Source organism: Odocoileus virginianus, chromosome 5 (genome assembly GCF_023699985.2).
Source record: "Odocoileus virginianus isolate 20LAN1187 ecotype Illinois chromosome 5, Ovbor_1.2, whole genome shotgun sequence".
NCBI classification, from domain to species: Eukaryota; Metazoa; Chordata; class Mammalia; order Artiodactyla; family Cervidae; genus Odocoileus; species Odocoileus virginianus.
In genome coordinates, this window is record NC_069678.1 from 12,866,624 (window position 1) to 12,890,096 (window position 23,473).

Sequence of the window (23,473 nt, forward strand, 5' to 3'; positions counted from 1 at the left end):
CTTCCGCCTAGGAGTCTATGAGATCCCCTCTCACTTCCTTCCATCCCTCTTGAGCCTCCCCTAGTGATCCAGTCTAGTAACCCCCGTCACTCTATCCTCTAGCTCAGCTTTGTTATCTTCAACAAACCTCTCATGACATCTAAAGTATCTATTTGTGTGTGTTTATTGTGTGTCTCCTCCACTAGGATAGCAGCTCCATGGGGGCAAGGACAATGTCTATTTGTTTGCTGCCCTGGCCTCAGGGTTGAAAGCAGGGCCTGCTTGACCTTGCAACACATGGCTCAATAAATAGCTATGAAATGAACGGCTGAATGGTCATGACCTTGCTTTGTTAAGAGCCTCAGATCTCACGTTCTCTCCTGTGTCTCAGGAGCTTGGTACACTGGCGGGGCTGCAGGAGGGAGTTCAGAGCAGGGAGCCATATCGCTAGATGTGCACTAGAGAGGTTGAGTTCTCCTGCTCACAGCCCAGTCTGATCACCCTTTTGCGGCTCCTGTCAAACTTTATGAACTCATCTTACCACCTCCATTCTGGCTGCTCCCACCCTTCTCTGCTTCACCAGGCCCTGGGCAGAGAAGATGTGCTTCCAGCCTTCACAATGTCCTGTCCTGGGTTGTATATGAAGAATATTTCTACTCAACTGCTCCCTTTCCAGAGAAGAGAGGGATTCATCACAAAGTGTCACTCACACTTGGGGATGGGGCTGGCCTAGGAGAGGGAGCAAGGGTCCGATGTCTGGACGCCTGAACAACAGTTTCTGGCAGAGGGAGGTGGTAGGACTTGAGCTTTCCTGGCTGTGGTTTTGGTTGATTTGGTGATGGTGGCGGAATCCTTAGGAGAAATGCGGAAGGGAAGTTGGGACGAGGATGTGGCTTCCCATCTCCCTGCTCCCTTTAACTGCAGTCACCTTCAAGTGACTCATTTCTAGAAGCAAGTCCACTGCACCCTGGGTTCCCTTCTGGCTTTTCTCTCCACACGGCTTGAGAGATCTTACTTCCCCGACCAGGGATGGAACTCCAGACCTTGCAGTGAAGGGGCCCAGTCCTAACCACTGGACTACCAGGGAAGGCCTCCCTGGTTTTTCTCTTAAGGGACTCTAGTCAGGCCTTTGAGAGTTAGCTGAACACATTATAGTTTTAAAACTAAGGACTGAGGGCCACTTTTTCCCATGTCCTTAGCAGTTAGCAAAGTTTTTCCCATGTTCCTAGCAGTTAGCAAAGTTCTACCACTACCAGGAGGAGGAATGGAAGGCAAAGAAAGAAATGGCTCTACAGCTTATTGATGTGTTTCCTTGTGAACAACAGTCAGAATCGTGACTATACTACTGAAGGCATACTACAAGTCCTGTGATTTTGTGGACGTTAATCTTCACAACAACTCCTGTGGTATCAGTACTATTATTATCTCCATGGAACAGATGAAGAAACCGGGGTTCAAGGCATGGTAAGCAACTTCTCCAAAATCTCTTTTGGGCAGAGCTGGCATTCAGTCTTCTGTCCCTCTCGGTCTGAAGACATACTCTCACCTTCTGATCTTTGCTGTCTTTCAAAACTTCCTGGTCAGGAATTGACCACAGAACCCCCCAACAGGACCACAAGAGTTGTACCACTGAGGCAGAACTGCTGTCAGGGCTGGGGAATTGAGACTACATCTCATCTACCTTGGTGTCCTGAGGACAGAGCATGATTCTCCTGCATTTGGTGGTGACAGAACATGGAGGACAATCCTCTAGAATCTAGCACGTAGCAGGAAGGCAAACAAAATGTATTATATGAATGAAAAGCTTTGAAATGAAATCACTTTGAGATCACTGCCTTTTGACCAACCTCTTTCCCAAGGTATTGTCATTTTCATTTTACAGATGAAGAAACCTTAACAAAAACAAGTAATCTAATTTTGGTAATCTTTTATGTGGAAGCTATTTGGGTGAGCCTCTGGGGACAAAAGGCCATATTTGATTTTTACCAATGGTTATGTGTAAACACAATAATATTTTTATGGTGCCACTGTGGCTATGGTTTTTGGGAAAAACTGAGGTCTGGGGTTTGTCTACCCCCAGACCTTGGGTGCTAAGGAGTTCCCTAGTATAGCTTTTTTCTATTTCCATACCAGACTGTTAGACAAAAAGGAATCCTTCTGTTCCACCTTAGCTGTGAAACTAGGCCAGATCTCAATGTAAGAATCACCTCCTCTGGGAAGCCTTCCCTGATCACCCCCAGCAAGGCCTGGGTCCTGGTACGACCTGTCTCCCCCACTGTCACCCTTGGCAATACTACTGCCTGCTGATTCATCTGCACCCCCCTGCAGATAGACCTCCCACCCCCACCCAGGGATATATCTCATTTCATTGGATTGCCAACAATGAGCACCGTGTCTGGCACACAGCAGGTGCTTAATATATATTTGTTGAATGAAGGAAGGCTCCCAAAATCTCCTCTATTCAAGAGTTGTTATGTCACAGGGCCTGCTGGCCCCAAGGCCCTTCCTGAATGTGCTTTTCCTAGCCCCCAGACCTGCTGGTCACTCACTCCAGCCAACAACAGGAGAACGCATCAAGGTGGCTGTCCCCTCCATCCTTGCCTGTCACCAGGGGCACATGTGCCCATTGTATGTTGGAGTCAGCAACCCATTTACCCTCTCTGCTCAGCCAGTCGGAACAATAATAACAATATCTGTTGACTTCCTATGAAAATGCCAGCACTCCTCAGCAATTATTTGTAATTCTCATAACATTTCCACAGAGGGAATATCATTTCTCCTACAGATAAGGAAACAGAAACTCAGAGGGCTCCACAGTTTGCCAAGGTGATACAGCAAAGATGTACTGAGTGAATCAAAGAATGAACAAACGAAAGTCTTACTGATCCTGGTGCTTTACTACTTTTCTCTTTTGTTCCCCACAAACACTGGGAAAATTCGATGGAGAAAAGAAGCCCACTGGTTCTGAGGGTTCCTGAGCCAAGAGAGCAGGGAGTAGGCAGAAGGTGACCCCAGTAGAGCCTCTAAGCAACCCCAAGTTACTCAGTAACCCAAGTCCTGGTTCCCACAAACAGCCTGGCCAGGCTGGGCCAGGGCAAGCGGCAGACACCAGTTCCCCTTGGCCACCCTCAAATGCCCAGCTGATCATAGCTGGAAACTGGAGATGGAAGGTCAAAGATTGGGCAAACCACCAGGCCAGGCAGGATGGGCGCTGGTGACAGAGTTGGGGCCCCTCAGAGGAGGTCAAGGGTGGAGAGATGGGTGAGAGATGAAGCCTTCCCCCCAATTCCATCAGAATTTCCAGGGCTGAAGTCCCCAGTGGCAAAATCACCCGTGGAGGAAGTGAAACGCAAAGCAGAAGCTGGAGCTGAGAAAGGAGAACAGAAAGAGAAGGTGGAGGAAGAAAAGAAATAAGAAGCCAAGGCATCTCCCAAGGAAGAGAAGGCAGAGAAAAAGAAGGAGAAGCCAAAGATGCACCAGAGAAGAAGAAGGCGGAGTCCCCAGTGAAGGCGGAGGTGCCCGCCAAGCCAGTAAAGGTGAGCCCCGAGAAGGAAGTCCAAGAGGAGGGGAAGCCACAGGAGAAAGAGGAGAAGGAGAAGGTGGAAGAGATGGCGGGGAGGAGGAGGGAGGTTTGAAGGAATCCAGGAAGGAAGACATAGCCATCAGTGGGGAGGTGGAGGGGAAGGAGGAAGAACAGGAAACTAAGGAGAAAGGCAGTGGGGGAGAAGGGGAGAAAGGAGTCTCACCAACAGGCTAGAAGTGAGCCCAGTGGATGAAAAGAAGGGCGGTGATAAAAGTGAGGAGAAAGTGGTGGTAACCAAATGGTAGAAAAAAATCACCAGTGAGGGGGGAGATGGTGCTACCAAGTATATCACCAAATCTGTAACCGTCACTCAAAAGGTTGAAGAGCATAAAGAGAACTTTGAGGAGAAACTAGTGTCTACTAAAAAGATAGACAAAGTCACTTCACATGCCATAGGAAAGGAAGTCACCCAGAATGGCTAATATTTGAGTCCATCGCAAAATGTTAAACCATATGACAATTTCAAAAATGCACGTGATTGACAGCTTCAAAACAGAATGAGTTCTCCCATGGGGGCTCCAGACATTGTATTTTACTTTGTGCAATATGAGGGACCTGCATACAAGTTCAGGGTGCTCCCCACCCCCAGTCTTTGGGTGATTCAAATGCATGATAACTGTATGTACCTGGGGAATTGGCCAATTTCCTAATCTGTTGGAAGGGGGGCACTCGGGGAATGTCTTGAGGTGTATTATGCAAAGAACCAACTGAGCCAAAAATAATAAATGGAACACAGAACTCTCTTAGCCTTAAGAAAGCTATATATGAATAATTATGTTTACCTCACTGGTGCATTTAAAAAGGACTTTTGTTCATGGGAGAATCTCGTTGACATGCACAGTTTGCAACTTTTAGTTGATTGATGTTAAACGTCACAGCAGTACTTGCTCAATAAAGGTCATATTGGAAACATTAAAAAAATAAATAAATAAAAGAATTTCCAGGGTTGGAGAAGGCAAGGGGGAGGGCCAAGAGTTCTGACACTTGGCAATCCAAAAGAAAACCATAGACTGAGATTCTCCATAGTGGTGGTGGGCCAGAAGAGCCCCCAGGTGTAGGCCTGCCAGGAGAGCCCACAGAGGGGACAGGTGGGCCAAGGGGACCCTCAGAATGGGAAGACTGTCAGGACCTTGTTCTCTGTTAGACCAGGGGTGGTACCAGCTGGTACCCATTAGATGTGAGACTACCAAGATCCTCCTATAAAGGTTGGTGAATAGCAGTTGCCCAAAGGTCTCCAAGTGTGCCTTTGATAAATTGGCCCAGCTATCCTGGCCCTCCCAAAGGGCTCCCTCTAGACCTCCCGCAATCCAACAAATAAAAGGTGAGCACCTGTCAGGGCTAGAGGCACCCAGGACCCAACCGTGGTTGTGACTAGAACCTCAGGTCACAGCCCCCAAACCTGGCTCAGTGTTGACACTAAATGAAAACTGTGAATGAATGAATGAGCAACAGAGGAAAGGAAAAATCAGAGATTCAGAGGAATTCAGAGACTGAGAGAGACAATAGGTGGGACAGAGGTGGAGGAGGCTGGAATCAAGGTGGAAGCTCCCAGAAGATGCTGAGAAGACACAGCCCCTACTCCTTTCTCTTTCGAGTTCTGGTGCTTTTGAAAACCTTTCCCCTTAAGGGCCTGCCCAGTCCTTGCCTGTGCAACTCAGGGCACCCCTCTTCCAAACAGGGCTCAGGAAGCAGACTGCATCTTTGGGGCAGAAGGCTGGATGTGGGAGGAAAGCCCAGATGTTGAATGATCTGAGAGTCCTTAACCAAAGGCAGCGGATCAGACATCTTCTCCTCCCCGCCCTCTCCCCCGCCCCACCACCTGCACAGCAGCAAGAAAACGGCCATCTTGCTGACCAAGCAGTGACACCGAGCCTCAGGGCCAGGGGCCACCAGGGCCAGGGAGGCTGCTCCGCCTGCTAGAGCATTGTCATCAGAGGCAGCTACCACCCTCCCACACCTGCCCGGTTGGGCACCTAGAATCCAACTGTCCTGCAGAGTCTATGCTGGACGAGAGGCTCAGGCCCTGAGGGGAGGTGGGGAGGAGGCGGCCAGGGGAGGTGGCAGGGGAGAAGCAAGGTTGAGCCCTGCTTGGCCTCAGCTCTGGGCTGTGACTGGTCTCTATGGGCCTAGGCCACAGCCCGTGGGAATGGCAGCTCTTCTTTCAGGCCAGGGTCTGGGACATCTTTGCAAACACCCACAAGCCCCCCCCCCCCCTCCCCGTAGAACAACCCCCTCAGACAGGTGTGGCTAGGCTGTGGGCAGTGAAGACAGAGGACTTCTCCCTCACCAGCCCTAGTGGCCTTCAGGTTTTCTTCTTAGAAGCCCTTTGTGGGCTGGGTGTCAGAACCAATAATACAAAGGTCCTCCACCTGTTCAGAGGTCTCCAGGGGCCCAGCACCCACTAGATAGAGGCCATGTTTCTCTGCCTGCTGATACCCACCCCCAACCTCAGTTTCTGAGCACCCTGAACATGCCCACGGTTTCTGCTTATGTGGGTCCCTTCTTGAGATGTCTCCTCTCCTTTCTTCACTTACTCAATTTCCAGGCTGTCCTTCCATGCTGCCTTCAGGCACCACTTCCCAGGAGGCAATTCTCCAGCCCAGTCCCCTTCCTCATCCCCACTCCTGTAGGCCCTACAGCTTCTCCTCTGGGCTCCACAGTCTCTGTGATTCCTGAGTCACACATGTACCCCAATGGCAATTCAATTCCCTCCTAAATGTCTCTCTCCTAACTGGACAGTGGCTCCTGGAGGGAGGGGTGATCTGGCTCATCTCCAAAGCCTGGCTCACAGTAAGTGCTCAGTTAAAAGCTATCTCCTCGTTGTTTGTCTACCAGGACCTCAGTGGATACAAATCCTGCTTCTAATAACAAGGGGCTCTTGACTCTTAACTGAGAAGACCTTCCTACCACCTATCTTCCCTTCTCTCCAGCTGCTGGGGGCAGCCCAGAACCTCTCATATCACACTGGGTGTTCAGGGAACCCAGGTTTCAGTGGGCCCCTGCCCAGCCTGCTCCCAAGTTCAGCCTTCTGTCCTAGAAGTGTGGTGGGGTGTAGAAGTGAGGAGGCTTGGGAGTGGGGTAAGGAACTCAACTGTTGAGACTCAGACCTCCCTGGCCACGTTAATCATCAGTGCCTACAGAGCCGGCTCTTTATCTCCGTTCTCCATTGGTTTTTCAGTTGGGGAAAAGATTGAGTAACACTTCAACTCTCTCTTGTATCAACCCTGGAAGGGTCCAGTGGGAGAAGTCTGAGCGCATCAAGGTCGCTTATTCTTTGGGAAACACTCTCCAAACTAACATCGTGTTTGAGGGGCCGGGTGCCCTCCCTTCTTTCTCCCTCCAGCCCCACCGGTCCCGCAGCTGTGCCGGAGCAGGGCAGGACGCAGAGAGCCTTTCCAGGGTTATTTCCAAGGACCTGTCCCAACAGGAACGGCATCAGGGTCAGCTGGGCCAAAGGAAAGAGGACTTGGGGGTACGAACGCCCCACCCTCTCCCACTCCTCGGCCCGCCTCACGTCTGGGGCCCAGGCCCTCGCCTTCCCCGCGACGCCCCGCTTCCTGGAACGGGGACTGGGAACTGAGCGCGGGTGGGACGGCTCTGGCAAGCCTCCTCGTGGTGGGCGGGGCCTGGCTCAGTGGGCGGGGCCTGGCTCGCGCGAAACCTGCCCGCCCCGCCCACCCCGGGAGTGTCTGCTCGCTCCACGCGTCTGGAGCCACAGCCGCGTCGGAGACTCGCAGCCTCTGTCCCTATGGCCTGGTCTCCCCGCCGCTCCGCGGGCCGGCGACTGCAGCTGCCCCTGCTGTGCCTCCTGCTCCAGGGCGCCACCGCCATCCTCTTTGCGATCTTTGTCCGCTACAACCGTGAAACCGACGCTGCCCTCTGGCACTGGGGCAACCACAGTGACGCGGACAATGAATTTTACTTTCGCTACCCAAGTGAGTGCGGGTGAGGGCGCGCGGGGAGCTAAGACCCTAAGTTTCCCTGGTGTCTTGGGAGGGAGTACTTGGGAGGGAGCCCAGATCTACCCCTAGGTGGGCAACCCTCTTGCTTTGAGATGAAGGTGCCCCAGATTTATAATAATATCCTTTCACTAGTGTCTGCCACGTTCCAGGTATTATGCCAAGGGCGGCACATGCATTTCCTCCTTTAGTCTGTGAAGTAGACAAAGATGGGGAAACTGAGCTAAGAGAGGTTAGGTGGCTGGTTCAGGGTCTCGCTATTAGAACTGAGCGAGCTGGGATTTGAACCCAAATCTGAAGCTCCAGCTTTACCTACGCTCCTGTTGGCCTCGCTGGGCTTTGCCTAGAGACTTTGTCTTTTCTCAGGCCTCCACCCTGAACACAAGGAGAAAAAGAAGTCCTCTGGGCAGGGGAGGTAGGGCGTGGGGTGCGGGAGACAGTGATGTGGGTAATAGCTGTGAAGGCAGCCAAGGCTAGTGGATTCAGACATTTCTTCCCCAGCCCCCCAAAGCTGGTTCTTCCAGAGTCAGAGAAAAAATGATGTAAGTAGCCACCAGCCAATCGCAGAGTAGCAGCCTCACAGCCCGGAGGAGGAGGAGGCAAGGCAGGGCCATTAACCCATTTCACAGGGAAAGAAACTGAGGCTCAAAGGGCCTGTGATTCATTCAGGATCACCTAGTATGTGAGTGACAGAGATGGAACTAGGACTTGGTCATCCTAAGCTCCTAGCTCCACAGCTCACCTGCATGCTGACAAGGCCCAGGAAGGAGAAGTTTGAGCCCCTGCTTCATGTTTTGGCCAGAGCCTCTCCCTCAAGGTTGGGGGACCAGCCTTGTGACTCAGGCCCTGGGCAGCTAGGACCAAGGGCACCAAATCTCCCAAGCTTTGTTACAAATGTTTGAGCAGGTCTCCAAGCCTCAATTTTCCCCATCTGAGCAATGAGAAGAAAGGTGCCTCCGTTTGAAAGATATACATTCAAACAAGGCCCAGAATGTATTACCAGCTCTTATTACCTTACTTTCTGTGTGCAGAGCTGGTGGCAGCTGTCCTCACCTGACTCTCTTCCAGCCCCAATACAATGAAGCTCACAGGGCTGAGGATGAAGTGGAGGCTTGGTTTTGTTCAGTCACTCCACCATGTCCAACTCTTTATGACCCCATGGAATGCAGCATGCCAGGCTCCCATGTCCTTCACCATCTCCCAGAGTTTGCTCAAATTCATGTCCATTGAGTCGGTGATGCCATCTAACTATCTCATCCTCTCTTGCCCCCTTTTCCTCCTGTCCTCAATCTTTCCCAGAATCAAGGTCTTTTCCAGTGAGTCAGCTCTTTGCATCAGATGGCCAAAGTATTGGTGGAGGCTTGGTCCTAGGCAGAGGGGGCTACAGCTCCTCCTTCCCCACATTTTACCCCAATTCTGGCTGCATGAGTGAGCCACGGATGCTGAAATCAAAGCCACAGAGCTGGGATGGCAGGCTTTTGGAGTCATGCATTTGTCCAGAGTTGGAGGGGGAACAGTCCATGGACTGAGAGTTGTAAGCTCTTACTTTAGAGTCTGACCTGGCTGCCTGTCATGAACCCTTATTGGCTTCTCCCATGGGCCTCAATCAAGGCCTCCAAGCCCTGCTTGCTTCAAAGGCCTCCCTGACCTTCCTTGCCCCTCCGTTGCATGATAAACTCTCCTGAATGCACAGCTTTCTGTCCCTGGATTGCAGTAAGAGGAACAGCAGTGGGAATCCTACCTCTTTCTGCACTAGGTTTTTATCCCTGTGGACTTGGGACCCTGGGGATGGGTTGGAAAGGAGGGAGGTGTGAGGTGCCTGGAGCCTGGGGCTTTGGTGCGCCGAGCTACCACGGTCCCTGTGTCCAGGAGAAGTGGTCAGGGCCAGAGGGTGGTGTGGCCACTGCCCTTTGATTTGGGAGATGAAAGGGAGTTTTGCCGCTGCCGGTAAGCAGTGGGGCTAGCCGACGCCACGGGCATGGCTGCTCTTTGTGTCTGCTGTTATCTCTACAGGGAGGGCCTTCAGAGCCCAGCTGGTTCACTCCTCTCAGAGGTGGAGAGAGAACCAGAGAGGTAATGCGACTGCGCCAGATGACACAGCAAGTCAGCCCACCTAGAACCAGGTCTCTTGACTCCCCATCTTCAGCATTTCCCCCACATTGCAAACCTCTTATTTCATGAGATAAGTCATGGAAAATCAGAGGGGGAAAAGACTAGGGGGAAGGTCTAAGTGTGCAGGGGACACAGAAGCAAAGATGAGAAAGGGTTCTAAGAAAAAATATGGACAGGTTCTTCTTTGTCTCTCTGAGACCTTACTTGCAAGAAGAGGGATTTAAGACAGATGGAAACAGGATCTTCCTGAGGTGGGGTTAGGGGTGTGGGTGACGGACCAGAGTGGTTTGTGACTCTTCTAGGAGAACACAGCCCGATCTGCCCTCTTAAAGACAGGTGGAGGTAGAGCGGTGGGGAGAGCTGGCCTCCCCAGCTCACCACTCCCTTTTTCCTGCTTCTCATATTTTATATCCCTGCTTTACAGATGAGGAAACTGAGGCTTCTAGAGGTTAAGTGTCTTACCCACGGTCACACAGTGAGAAGTGTAGGTGTGTGTGTGTGTGTGTGTGTGTGTGTGTGCACGCGTGCATGCATGTGCTGAAATTTAAAGCCAGCTCTGTGAGATGCTAAAGCCCCAGCTGTCTCTGTTCCCTTGTCCCACAGTCTGACCTTGTTCAGGAATCATCTGGTGGGGTTGGGGAGAGGCAGTAAGGGAAGGAGGGAGGATGACAGGTGGCCCTGGAGGGCTTTAACCTTCTCTCCAGCCAAAGGTGCATGGGTTTGGAGGGGTTGGGGATATGATGGGAAACAGACTCCGTGCTGCTGGACCCAGGGATCCCCTGAAGGGAATGTTGAGGGATCATCATATCTATCCCCCTGCCTCCAGCTGGAATAACCCCTTACCCTCCATAGCCCACAGAGAATGTCTGTGTGGAACATTCCATGGGATGGAATTAATAAAGGAGATTTCTTGGTGTTTAGATTCCAGGTGAAAAGCCATGGGATTGAGTTTTGATTCCAAACAAACCCCAGGTGGGAGATGTAAATTTGCCATTTAAGACAAGTTCTGGAGCGGTTTGGGCACAGAGCCCTGTGCCCCAGCCCCCTCTGTTGTCTTGCTGTCCTTGGGCGAAAGAACAGACATGGCATCCTCTTTACTATTTGCACAAGGAGAAGACAAGTCAGTGGTGAGGCTGAAAGCACTAAGGCTGCATACTGAGATCTAAACAATACCTCTCCTTTTCTGTTGGGTTTTAAGACCTGAGAGGGAAGAGAGATCTTGGCGACTTGAGGAGTGGGCAGGGCTGGAGTAGTGGCACAGTGGTGGGGACATCTAGCGAGGCCAGTGGACCTCCAGACCCTCACCCCCTTGGCTGCGGGGGCTGCATGTCCCCAACTCTCTGCAGGGGCTTGCAAACTCCTTTCCTATCAGCCCATACTCAGCGCGCGCGCACACACACACACACACACACACACACACATTTGCTTCTCTCAAAGTTATTGATTACATTCTAAAGTTCAGTAGTACATATTTGGCTTGTTGATGGTTCTTATTTATTTGTTTGGCTGTGCTGGGTCTTAGATGTGGCCCTTAGGATCTTTAGTAGCTACATGTGGGATCTAGTTCCCCAACCAGGGATTGAACCCAGGCCCTCTACATTGAGAGCAGAGAGTCTTAGCCACTGGGCCATCAGGGAAATCCCTTGTTGTTGCTTCTTTACCTTTAAACAAAAAAGGTGATCGTGATTTTTTTTCTTTGTGATCTGCCTCTTTCTACTTGAATTCCTTTACAACAAAAACATGTGAATAAGAAAAGAAAAGCAGAGAAGAACACAAATAATGAAGACTGTGAAGGCCTATAGCAGTTATAGTTGAAATTCCAATGTAGCTTTGAGCTACGGGCAGCCAAGAAAAAGGGGAAATATGGACAGTTACATGTTCTCATCAGAATAAAGGAAGCCTCACATACGTGATTCTTTGATTCCTTTCATGTCTGTCTTCCAGTGACAGCTACATTCCCAGAGTCTGATGCATGACTGCTTAGGTTTTTTGTTTGTTTGTTTGTTTTTAGTTCTATGACTTCTTAGTAAACATAAGTGAAGGAAAGCAGGTCAGTTCCTTGTTCCTTAGGGGAGATGACATTTCCTAGTACTAAGTTCCAGGAGAAATTTCCCACCTGGAGCTATGAAAGGAGAGTTTAGGGTCATGGTTGGTCGACCCTGTTTCTCAATAAGTTATTTACAACAGATGCAGTAATGCACTCAAATGTTCCTCTAGTGTTTCGCAATTAAAGCCAAGGATAGCACAGCATTTCTGATACACAGACCCAAGACAAAGGAAACAGGATGAGATGCACTGGCTGAACATCACCCGAGGTTGTGTTTCTAGCCCTATTTACAAGTAGATGGTGGGAGGGGTACAAAACAAAATAATACAAAGCAAATGGTTGTATGTATCTCATTTTCAATATTACTGTTTATTATTTTAGATTTTTGTACACTAAATGGAAAGCAAACAGAAAAGACCCCAAGTCTCCCTCCCCAGAAACCCCACTGACACTTAAAAAATTCAAGTAATTCATCTATAAAGTTAAGATATCCAAAGTATAGAAAGAAGCAAACTATAGGGTAAAATCTTCTTTCCCATAAGTGGCCATATTGCAAATCTCCAGGGGGCATTATTTGCACCAGAGTTGCATGGCTCAGCAGCCCTACCCCTCCCTTCAATTCCTTTTTTCCCTAAGATAACCTCTTAACAAAGTTATTAAAGTTATTTTATACAGTTCTACAACGTTAACAGTTATTTTATCAATTAATTTGTAAAATTTAAAACCCTAAAATTGGAGAGGCATAGATTCTGAAGTATGAGGAATGGAGGTTAGACATCAAGATGAACTTCCAGCACAGAGGCCAGAAGGGGAAGAGAATTCCATCACAGAGGGTGGGGGCTGCTGCAGGAAACCGCACAGGAAAGGTGGGACTTTTCACTGGTCGTAAAATCCCAGGGATTGGGCCGTTGAGCCGGGTAGAGAAGAGAGCAGAAGGCTCTACTCTCTTGCTCTGACCTGGGGACAACAGGGATGGTGGGGGTCCCAAGCTGGGCAGCTCTATACTGGTGAGCCAGGCTGGGAGGCCTGGCCACGCCTTGGGGAATTTTATAGGCTTGGCTCCAGCCTCAAGGCGGCACTGGCTGGTGAGAGCTGGGGGGTGCAGCAGGATGGCTGATGGGTAGATAGATGGTGGCCTGAGTAGTCCCAAATGCCCCCCTCGCAGGCTTCCAGGATGTGCATGTCATGATCTTCGTGGGTTTCGGCTTCCTCATGGTCTTCCTGCAGCGCTACGGCTTCGGCAGCGTGGGCTTCACCTTCCTCCTGGCCGCCTTTGCCCTGCAGTGGTCCACGCTCATCCAGGGCTTCTTCCACTCCTTCCGCGGTGGCTACATCCTTGTAGGCGTGGAGAGGTGGGCAGCAGGGGCCTCCCTGGCTCCCCTAGGTCTCCCTGGGAGGCCCCTGCCCAAGGGACCCAGCTCACGCCTGGTCTTTGAAGTTCGCTTCCTGACCTAGGTTTTTGACCCATCAGTTGATTTCTTTTAGGTACCCCGCCTGTTCTTGTCTGATTTCTTCTTCCATCCTTGACCCACACCTCCCTTTAGGCCCCTTATTACTCAAGAGCTGTTGGGAGGATAGATAGCATCATGGAAAAGGGCAGGGCTGGCTGTTGATTCAAAAGCTGGTTCTTCCACTTGTCCTGGGCTTTGTTTGCCAAATCCCAGAATCTCCACAAAAAAGGGAGGTGATCCCTTCCCACCTCCCAGGGAAGAATTTAGCCTGGTGCGTTCATTGCCCCCTCCCCGCCCCCTCCGCCTCCGGCCGCCCTTGTTTCCAGCCCCCCTCACCCCCCCGCATCCGAACCCCCAGCATGATCAATGCTGACTTCTGTGCTGGGGCCGTGCTCATCTCCTTTGGGGCCATCCTGGGCAAGACTGGGCCGGTTCAGCTGCTGCTCATGGCCCTGCTGGAGGTGGTGCTGTTTGGCCTCAACGAGTTTGTCCTCCTCAGTCTCCTGGAGGTGAGTTGGGATGGGGATGGGGTGAGGAGTGGGCATGGCCAGGCCCTGAGCAGGGAAGGCATGGGGTAGGAGTGGGGCAAGGGGCTGCCCTTCGACCTCAGCCCCACCTCCCCAGGTGAAGGATGCAGGAGGCTCCATGACTATCCACACTTTTGGTGCTTACTTCGGGCTGATCCTCTCCCGGGTCCTCTATAGGCCCCAGCTGGAGAAAAGCAAGCATCGCCAGGGCTCCGTTTACCATTCGGACCTTTTTGCCATGATTGGTGAGGCCTGCCGAGGTGTGGTGGGTGAGGGGCCAGTTCATATCCAGGCTTGGTCTCGGGGTGCCACCTGTAAGTCATGGGGTTCTGGCGGCAAACTCCCTTCCAACTCGGACTCTTCCATCGGAGCCTGGGGACCCTTGCTCATCATTTTTGGTAGTTTTATGACAGGTTCTTAGAACTCAGAGCTCATGGATCTCAGGGCTCCATCAGAGAAAATGTTCATGAAGGTGTTAGTCGCTCAGTCTTGTCCAACTCTTTGTGACCCCATGGACTGTAGCCCGCCAGGCTCCTTTGTCCATGGGATTCTTCAGGCAAGAATACTAGAGTGGGTTGCCCTACCCTCTTCCAGGGGATCTTCCTGACCCAGGGATCAAACCCAGGTCTCCTGCATTGCAGGTGGATTCTTCACTGTCTGAGTCACCAGGGAAACCCAAGATCCATCCCAGGGGCCTTTCTAAATCCAAGTCTGATGGTACCTACCTCTGTTTAAAGGCCTTGAGGGCCCCCTACCCACAGTTAAATACCAGACTCCTCAGTCAGGCATACTGGCCGCTGCAGTCATTTGCTCCCCTTCCCCTCCCCACTCCCCACCTCTTTCTCCCCCCCTCTCTCCAGCCAGACTCAGCTTCTCCCCATCTCTAACCTCTAGGCCTTTTCCCTTGGTGCTGCCTCCCACCTCCTGAGGACACTTCCTCCCAGGAGATTTCCTGGAAGCTCCGGCACTCTCAGGAGAGAAGGAGAGGTCACAGGTCACCCGTGGGAGGAGTAGGGTCTGACCTGCAAGCACCCTCATTACCACCTATTTCTTCTAAGCCTGTACCTCTGCTCCTCTCCATTCACTGATGAGTCAGGAAAGGAAATTGATATTTTACCTTTTTGAAGGTAGTATTGAGTAGTTACTGAAGTGCCCATTCTTACATTAAAAAGAGACTTGCTTTGTGTTTCTTGCTCACATCTGGGTGTGTTGTGAAACAGAGCACATGGAACCCTAGGTCAACTGAGGCCTCCTTGCCCTCTGATAAGTTTGGTTTGAAGTCCAAAGGCCTCCCGAAGATTTCTGTGCTTTCCTGGGAGGCTTACATTCTCAGATTTCCTCTGCCTCCCAGCTCCTGCTGGACAGGAAAATGGGTCTCTTCCTTGATTCCTCCTAAAACTCTTCTCAGAAGAAGACTGCAGTAGATTTTACTGCAAACTCTGGAGGTACAGAAGTTACATCACAACCCAAGGACCACTCAGGACTAAGGGGCAATCCCTCAAGCCTCTTTGCCATGCTGGCCCTACCCCACAGGGTCCCCAGACCCCTCCTCTCTTGCCCCTCACCTCTCCCTCCAGGACTGACCTGGGAACCTCACAGGGCAGCAGGGCCTATGGAGCTCCCAGTTCCTGCCCTAGATGCCCAGGCCCAGCTCATCAGTGCTCAGGGCAGGGCCCACCCCCTCCAGGTGGCAGTTGAGGTTATAAAACAAATGATATTCCTGTTATGGATATCAAGTGCCAGATTCGTGCCTGACATGTGGTGCCCTTTGCCTTTTTTTTTTCCTTTTCTGATACTTAAAAAAAACTCAAGCCCCCCATGGTTTTCAATCAAGTAACTAACTCCCTCTCATGCCAGTACCCTTCAATGGTACCAGTTGTTAGACATTTAGTACCAGCTAGGCCATGGAAGACACTTGAGAGTCCCTTGGACAACAAGGAGATCAAACCAGTCAATCCTAAAGGAAATCAACCCTGAATCTTCATTGGAAGGACTAAAGCTGAAGCTTCAATGCCTTGGCCACCTGATGTGAAGAACTGACTCATTGGAAAAAACCCTGATGCTGGGAAAGATTGAAGGTGGGAGGAGAATGGGACAACAGAGGATGAGATGGTTGGATGGCATCATCAACTCAATGGACATGAGTTTGAGCAAGCTCTGGGACATGGTGAAGGACAGGGAAGCCTGGTGTGCTGCAGTCCACAGGGTCACAAAGAGTCGGACACAACTGAGCTACTGAACAACAACAATGAGGCCATGGTTGGATTTCCCTGGTGGCTCAGCTGGTAAAGAATCCAGCTGCAAGATTGAAAATGGGTCTCTTCCTTGATTCCTCCTAAAACTCTTCTCAGAAGAAGACTGCAGTAGATTTTACTGCAAACTCTGGAGGTACAGAAGTTACATCACAACCCAAGGACCTGGAAGATCTCCTGGAGAAAGGAATAGCAATCCGCTCCAGTACTCTTGCCTGAAGAATCCCTTGGGCAGAGGAGCCTAGGGGGCGACAGTCCACGTGGTCGCAAAGAGTCAGACATGACTGAGCGACTAACGCTAACTAAAGCAACAGACCATGGCTAGGTACTTGGTATGCATCATCTCACTTAGTCCTCACTTCCTGAGCTATATGTCACCAGCCCCACTTTACAGATGAGGAAACAGGCTGATGAGAGTAAGTGGCTTGACTGCAGTTACACAACGTGTACCTTGTGAGGGAGTCACTTACTTCCTCTCATTCTGCCTGCCTGCCCACCATTTAGGGACCATCTTCCTGTGGATCTTCTGGCCTAGTTTCAACTCTGCACCCACCGCCCTGGGGGACGGGCAGCATCGGACCGCTCTCAACACATACTATTCCTTGACCGCCAGCACCCTCAGCACCTTCGCCTTGTCAGCCCTTGTCGGGGGGGATGGGCGGCTGGACATGGTATGGGGAAGAGGCGTGGGGAGAGGCAGAGGGGTGGACTGGGAGGCCAGGGAGAGGTCTGAGACCCTGCAAGGTTGATCCTCCAGGGGAACAGGTAAGGGCAGAGGCACAGCGGGCTACATCTACACTGGAGGCGCTGGGGTCAGAGCAGGAGGTGAGGCGAGGACCACAGGAGAGGTGGAGGATTTTGGAGAAGCATCGGGTGGCACTGTGGTGGGCGGGCTTGGGGTGGGTGAGGGTGTGGGGCTCAGAAAGGGCCTCCCATGCCTGTCTCTTCTGTGCTCCCTAGGTCCACGTGCAGAACGCAGCACTGGCCGGAGGGGTTGTAGTGGGGACATCAGCTGAAATGATGCTGACACCCTTTGGGGCCCTGGCAGCTGGCTTCCTGGCTGGGGCCATCTCCACACTGGGGTACAAGTTCTTCACGGTACATAAGCCCCTCGGGCCCTGAGCAGGGCAGGGGGTCTTCACACCCTTCCTTCTTTCCAACAGGCCTGGGTGAGGGGGGACACATGAGACTCATGATTGGTGTCCTGTCTTCCAGCCCATCCTTGAGTCCAAACTCAAAGTCCAAGACACATGTGGCGTACACAACCTTCATGGGATGCCGGGGGTGCTGGGAGCCCTCCTGGGGGTCCTTGTGGCTGGGTTGGCCACCCATGAAGCTTATGGAGATGGGTGAGTTCTCCCCACCCTCACCCCACCCCCAATCCTCAATGGAATCATTATCCCCCTGAAACTAACTCCCTCAGTCTCTTTCTCCTTTTGTGGACCACCACTGCCAACAAAAAAAAAGCTGCCTATTCTCATTCATTCATTGATCCATACCCTGGAAGCTGAAGAAACGGGTGGGGACTGCCTTCTTGGTCCTCAGTCAAGCGCAGCAGAAGGACGTTGAATAAATGATTTCAACAGTGTCATTATTAAAGGGTCAAGGAAGAGACACTGACCCTTAGGATAAATTTTTGCACATCAGGGCTCAGGGGAGAGGGGAGGCAAAAGTGACCCTCAGACTGAGCCTTGAAAGGTGAGGGCATTGCTGGCACACAGGATGGGAAGGTGTTCCCCTCCAATGGGCTCAATGGGAGCAAAGGCCTGGAGGTGACTCAGCCTGGCAGGCTCCCCAGGGCCCCTTCGGCTGCTGCAGAAAGCGGTGCAGGACACTGGTGCGCTGACCAGCCCTGGCTCTGTGCTCCATCCCTGTCTCCCCACACCCTCCTCTCCCTGCAGCCTAGAGAGTGTGTTTCCACTCATAGCCAAGGGCCAGCGCAGTGCCACGTCTCAGGCCATGCACCAGCTCTTCGGGCTGTTTGTCACACTGACATTTGCCTCTGTGGGTGGGGGCCTTGGAGGTGAGTGGCTTTGGCTGGTGTCGGGGAGTTGGCAGGAGGAGCTCCAGGGAGGGAAGAAGACAGGGCGGGGGCGGGGGTTTCTCTGGAGGAAGGGCCATTGGATCGATCCCATTGCCCTGATGTTCATTTACTCTGTTGAGCACCTACTTCGTGCCAGGTGCAGGGTGGGGTTGTGGTGTTCAGGGGTAACTCCCTCTGGGTAAGGAGAACCAAGCAGGTACTTTCTCCCTTCTGGTCACAAAGGAAAGTGGGAAGCCTGCTGACCAACCCCTCTCCTCTGTGGCTTGTGTGTGCCTCTCCCTCTCCCCACTAGAGGGCAGTCCAACCTCAGGCTGAGGCCCTGAGGCCTGTGGTGCCATCTCCCAGGCGGGGGCTGGGGTGGGGTGGGGAGGGAAGAGGCCTGGCTGGCTCACCAACAGACTGGGGCACGGGGCACAGAAACCTTCCACAGAGGCAGCCTGCCCACTGATACGAGGCCAGGCAGTCCCTCCTGATGTCTGTATGCTTTGGTATCCCCACCTTCCTGCTCTCACCTTGAGATCTTATCCTCAAATAAGAGTTCATTCATTCATTTAATTACTTATTTACTCAAGAAACACTTCCTGCATCCCTCTTGGAGAGGAGCCCACAGAAAGCTTACAAGCTGTGGTTCATGACAGACTCACTATTTGGTCCATTCCCGCTGTGCACACTTTTGTATGTGACTTCTCTGAACCTTGGTCCCCTTCTCTGTAATACAGGGATCCTATCCATCTTGCAGGGTTGCTGTGATTACTCGGGGAGGCAGTGCTTTGTCACGCATTCTGCACAGGGCCTAGCAGAAGTGGCGCTTGATAAATACTGCTGTGATCTGCCTGTGCCAGGCATCACATTGCCCTCACGGCTCCCAGCTCCTCTGTGCCCTAGTGACCCCCCCATGGGGGCAGCAACAAGCCTCACACATTGTCTCCTACTGCCACCAGGGCTCCTGCTGAGGCTGCCCATCCTGGACTCCCCGCCAGACGCCCAGTGCTATGAGGACCAGATTTACTGGGAGGTGAGGTGCCACCTCCCCTCAAGCCGTTGTCCTCTCACTCTCAAACGCCCCCTTCCCTGCCTCGCCTCCTCTGGTCCAACCTGCCTCCTTCCTCCCCTGCTCCTCTCCTCTGGGGTTCACCCTTAAGCTGTGGTCTCCGTCCTCTGACCCTTCACCTGCTCCTCCATCCCCGCCCTGCAGGTGCCTGGGGAACATGAGCATTTAGCCCAAGGATCAGAGGAAACAGAGACTCAGGCCTAACTTGCTTCCAGCCCTTGGAAGGATGCTCTCCTTTCAGAAGAGGATGACTACCTACCGTGGGGAAGCTCCTCATTATTAGCTCCCATCACTTCTGCTGCAGGAGAGAAGACAGGAGCTCCTTTCCATAGGGAGCCTTAGGCGAGGGGTGGTGGGAGGCTGGGGAGATGATGGAGGAGCCAGATGGCTATAACTGGTCATGGTGAGGAGAGGGCCCTACACACCCTACCCCCACCCCACCACCCCATGCCCTGCAAGTGAGGCACTCGAGGGACTGCTGATTCCCTGGACCAGCATCACTCAGTTACTGTGAAGCCTGAGCCAGGGCCTGGCTCTCTGAGGGTGATAAATACCATGGTCACCAAGGACTCTGACTCCTTTATTTTTGTGCAACTGAGAATTTGGGGAGTTTCTCACACCATCTAACTCACAATATTAGAACCTCAGGTGAAAAAAGACCTGACTGGTGACAACATCCTGCCTCCTTGGGTCTAAGGAACTCCCCCTAGGGTGCTGTCTTCTATGAGGGCAATGCCCAGACTGCGCTTACTTGCTTCCAGAGACAGGGAGCTCATTCCCCTCCAGCAAGTGTGTGTTTGTTACAAGACAGTTGAGTCTGCTAGAGAGCTCTTCCTATTCTAGAATGAATACCACTCTGACCCTCAACTTGGGTGACCTCTGAACAGAGTAGGAAGGGGGCCCCGGGAGGCTTAAGAGTAGCATAAGGAGTTCTTCGCCACTAACTCCTCAGAAGCTGGAAGCAGCCAGCCCCCAGGCACCAACTTAGGTCCCTGTCCGGAGTCTGAGGAGTGGGGCCTGGGAAGGGCAAGGCAGAGTTGCTGTAGGGAATGGGGAAGGCAGGCCCAGGGCTTCCGCCGGCCTGACACCATCAGACCACCAGAGGGCGCTCCAGACCCAGCAGAGGAAGATGGGGCCTTCATGCTCCAGCATCCTCTACCAAGAATGGAAGTCCTTCCTGCAGCTTAATGGCCTTCCTGCCTGCTTCAGCTCTGGTCCTCACTACTGCTGCCACAAGACTTTTCTGAGCTCCCAGTCCCCATCACATGTCAGGCAGTGCTAGGGCTTCCAGATCTTTCATTTGACTAGGAATCCATCCTTCCAGTAGACCAGAGCTCTTTTCCCAAACCTGAAGTCCTGGGAGCCCCTCTGCCCTCTCCTGCTGCTCCCCAGGCTTCTGACAGGAGTGAACAAGACTACAGACCTCTTCCTCAAGACCAAACCCCAGGAGGGATTTCTGGGGCCTAATCCTGGGATAGGGGCAAGAGGTGTTCCCACGAGGTTCCATCCTCACTGTTAAAGGGACTGAGTTGGGCTGAAGAGGACAGCACAGAGCTGAGGAAAAGCTGAGGAACAAGGAGGGCTGTTGAGGGACAAGTGCTCCATGGGACCCCCCGTTTGTGGCCCAAATAGGCTTGGTGTATCCCTCCCCTTGAGTGCCCCTCCTTCCTCCACAGCCTGCCCTGCCCCGTTGCTGTCTGGGATCGTTGCTGTCTGGGATCGGTATGTTGGAGGGAGATCCTTGTGCTGAGGCAGAAGGATGACTGCTGAGATTTGCAGAAAGGCAGCCTGTCCCATGAGCCTCAGGAGGGTGGGAGTCTGGACAAGCAGAGGCCCATCCCCCATTCCATCCTGCAGAGCCTTCCCTCTAGCCCTGAAAAGATCCAGGTACAGTCAGCTGACCTGTTCTGCCCCTGAGCTTCCCGACCAGTCCTCAGAGATCTGAAAGACTGATAGGAAAGGAGAGCCTTGAGGATAAGACCCTCCCTGCCCTTGCTTAGCCTGGGTGGCTAAAGCTCCAGTATATGAGTATTCATTTACACATACCACCAGCATTTTCCCACCTGATCTTTTCCTGATCACGCTGGTTCTTTTCTGACCATAACCAAATCTCCTCCAGGCTTGACAAAATGGGGCTGCTCCAGCCCAGGCTGGTCACTGCTCCCATCTCAATCCAGGGAGACTTCCTGAAGAAGTGACAATTGAACCCTCCCTGGGAGAGGACAGTTACCAGCTTCTAAGGGAGGAAGGTCCCAGGGTGGCCCACCAAGAGGTCCTTGAGAAAGGAGGGACAGGGTGGCTACCCAACAAAAGACGGCACTTAAAATCCTGTAACCAAACGGTCGAGTCTCCGTTACTCCCTCAAAGTTGCTCACAGCCCTAGACACTGCTGAGATCTACAAGATCCAGAACCCTGGCTTCACAGCTCAGGAGACTCTGTCCAGGGCTGAACTCTTCAAAACCAGGCCCTTGTTTTTTCATTATACACTACCTCCTCTCCCTCCTACAGCTTTTCCTCTGGTGCCCAGCACCCTGGTGGGCAGTCCATAGATTGTTCAGTCCTAGTGATGGACTGAGCCATCATTTGCAGTTTGGGTATGGAGTGCTCCTCCATCACTGCTTTCAGGCAGATAGCTCAGAGGGCAAGAAATGCCCTATCTCCTAGGGTATCCTAGGAGCCTGTCTGCTGCCCTGTGACTGAGCCCCTCCCCCATCTTTCCTGTAGCCCCTAGCTCAGCACCATCGGTCCCCCACACACGGTGGCCCATCCATTCAGGCTGGGTCAACAGGGTGACAATGAGCAGGTCAAGGAGATGGCGGGGACAGGGGCCAAGGGGGCTCCTTCCTCACCCCTTCAGGACAATGAGGCCTCTGCCCCCTCAGGGACAGCCCCTCTGATCACCACCACTGTTACTCTCAATGCAGGACAATCGGACACTTGCCCACTCATGAACTCTTGTCCGTCCAGCCCCAGTGCCCGAGTTCTGGGGACAATGATGGACGAGCACCCTGAGCCCTGCTTGCCTCCAAGAGCCCCGCTGATGGGGCAGACCAGCTGTCCGGGGGCCACTGTCAAGCCAGCAGGGTCAGAACCCTCAGGGAAGGGTTTCTGGAGGTGGTCACTGTTCTGCTTTGGCGCAAGTATGTGTGGGCGACAACAAGGCTTCCCGGCCAGACATCCGGCGGAGAGGCCCAAGGTTCCCCACGGACCTCGGGGTGCTTTTGTGCCTGTGTGGCCGGACCGTCCCCTCACCATACCCAGGCCAGAAGCTCCGAGCTGCTCTTGTGACCCCTGGAGGACCCCGCCCTCCGGACCTGCGCAGCCTGGGAAAGGCCTGAGATGCCCCGCTATTGGGATTCAAATCACGGCGCACGGTGGCCCCAGCTCGAGGAGGAATTAGACACGGCGTGGGTGTCCGAAGTCGGGGGAGGTGGTGGTCCCGGGACAGACTAACTCGGCAGCCGTGCTCCCCCCACCTCACCCCGATATTTCTCTCCCACCGTCAGGATCTCCCCCACCCGCCGCCGCCCAGCTCTGCGCGCCCGTCTCCTTTGTCTGGCCCTCCCGCCCACTCCCAGCCGGGTCCGCCGAGCCGCCCGGCGCGCCGCGGCCCGTGCGCCCGCCGCCGCCGCCGCCTCCCGGGAACAATGCGGGCCAATGTCTCCGGGCGGGCGAGCGGGCTATGCAAATGTCTAACGGCCTGTGAGAATCCCCTTCTGCCGCCGCCGCGTCTTCCACCGCCTGAAAGGGGCTGGCGGCCAGGCCCGGGTGGGGGAGGCGGCCCCTGCATAGGGATGAGCCATCGTCCCGGAGCGCCTACCCGGGACAGAGTGCCATTGTCTCGGTAGGGCTGTCTGATCGCCCACCGGAGCCGCCAGCCCCGGGAGGAAGGCAGAAGACGACCAAAATCAGGCCTTGGGGCAAGGGAGGGGTGGCCACCTATTCCCTCCACTCCTACTCCTCTCCCCAAAGAGCCTTAACTTTAGGGTCAGACCGTGGTGGGCCCCCAACTTGGCTCCCCAGCTCACTAGCTTGATGGCCTGCACAAACCAGTTCATTTCTCTGAGCCCCTGTATCCTGAAGGTTAAACCTAGCCTAGAGTTTCTGCTCTTCCCATCCTCCTTACCTGTTAACTGCCCTCCCCATCACCATCCTTTTTTCACATGACATTGATCTGGGTTGTCTCTGGAGCCAGTTTCCTTCTAGAACCTTGAGGGAAATACTCCTGGTTTCCCCAAAACCAGGTTACTGGACAGGGTGAGCCCCAGGCCCAATCCAGGCCTCCTTCCTGCTTCCTTCTGCTGCTACCAGTTGAGGAGGCCCACCTTTTATGGGAGAAATACCAGCCATGCAGGACTGAAGCTTCTCCAGTGACTAGAGATTCAGTGATGGGGGTGCCGCACCAATTTCCCTCCCACAAATGAAAGAGGTGCAACCCAGGAGCCTGTGTCTATCTAACACATTGCA

The 23,473-nt window shown here is 53.0% G+C and overlaps 1 protein-coding gene across 3 annotated transcripts; it reads left to right on the top strand.

The window, feature by feature from the left end:
* The first annotated feature begins 7,260 nt into the window (after positions 1 to 7,260).
* On the top strand, positions 7,261 to 19,574 carry RHBG (Rh family B glycoprotein). Of its 3 annotated transcripts, XM_020910788.2 has the most exons (10): positions 7,263 to 7,497; positions 12,846 to 13,032; positions 13,490 to 13,640; positions 13,756 to 13,903; positions 16,415 to 16,581; positions 16,871 to 17,008; positions 17,126 to 17,259; positions 17,812 to 17,933; positions 18,896 to 18,969; positions 19,150 to 19,574. In XM_020910788.2, exons 1-10 carry the CDS (start codon positions 7,311 to 7,313, stop codon positions 19,207 to 19,209), a joined length of 1,368 nt encoding a protein of 455 aa, XP_020766447.1. In that variant the 5' UTR covers positions 7,263 to 7,310; the 3' UTR covers positions 19,210 to 19,574. The 3 variants fall into 3 exon arrangements, with proteins under 3 accessions (XP_070323608.1, XP_070323609.1, XP_020766447.1); XM_070467507.1 differs by lacking the exon at positions 17,812 to 17,933 and having other exon boundaries at positions 7,261 to 7,497; XM_070467508.1 differs by lacking the exon at positions 13,490 to 13,640 and having other exon boundaries at positions 7,262 to 7,497; positions 13,836 to 13,903.
* The last annotated feature ends 3,899 nt before the right edge of the window (positions 19,575 to 23,473 follow it).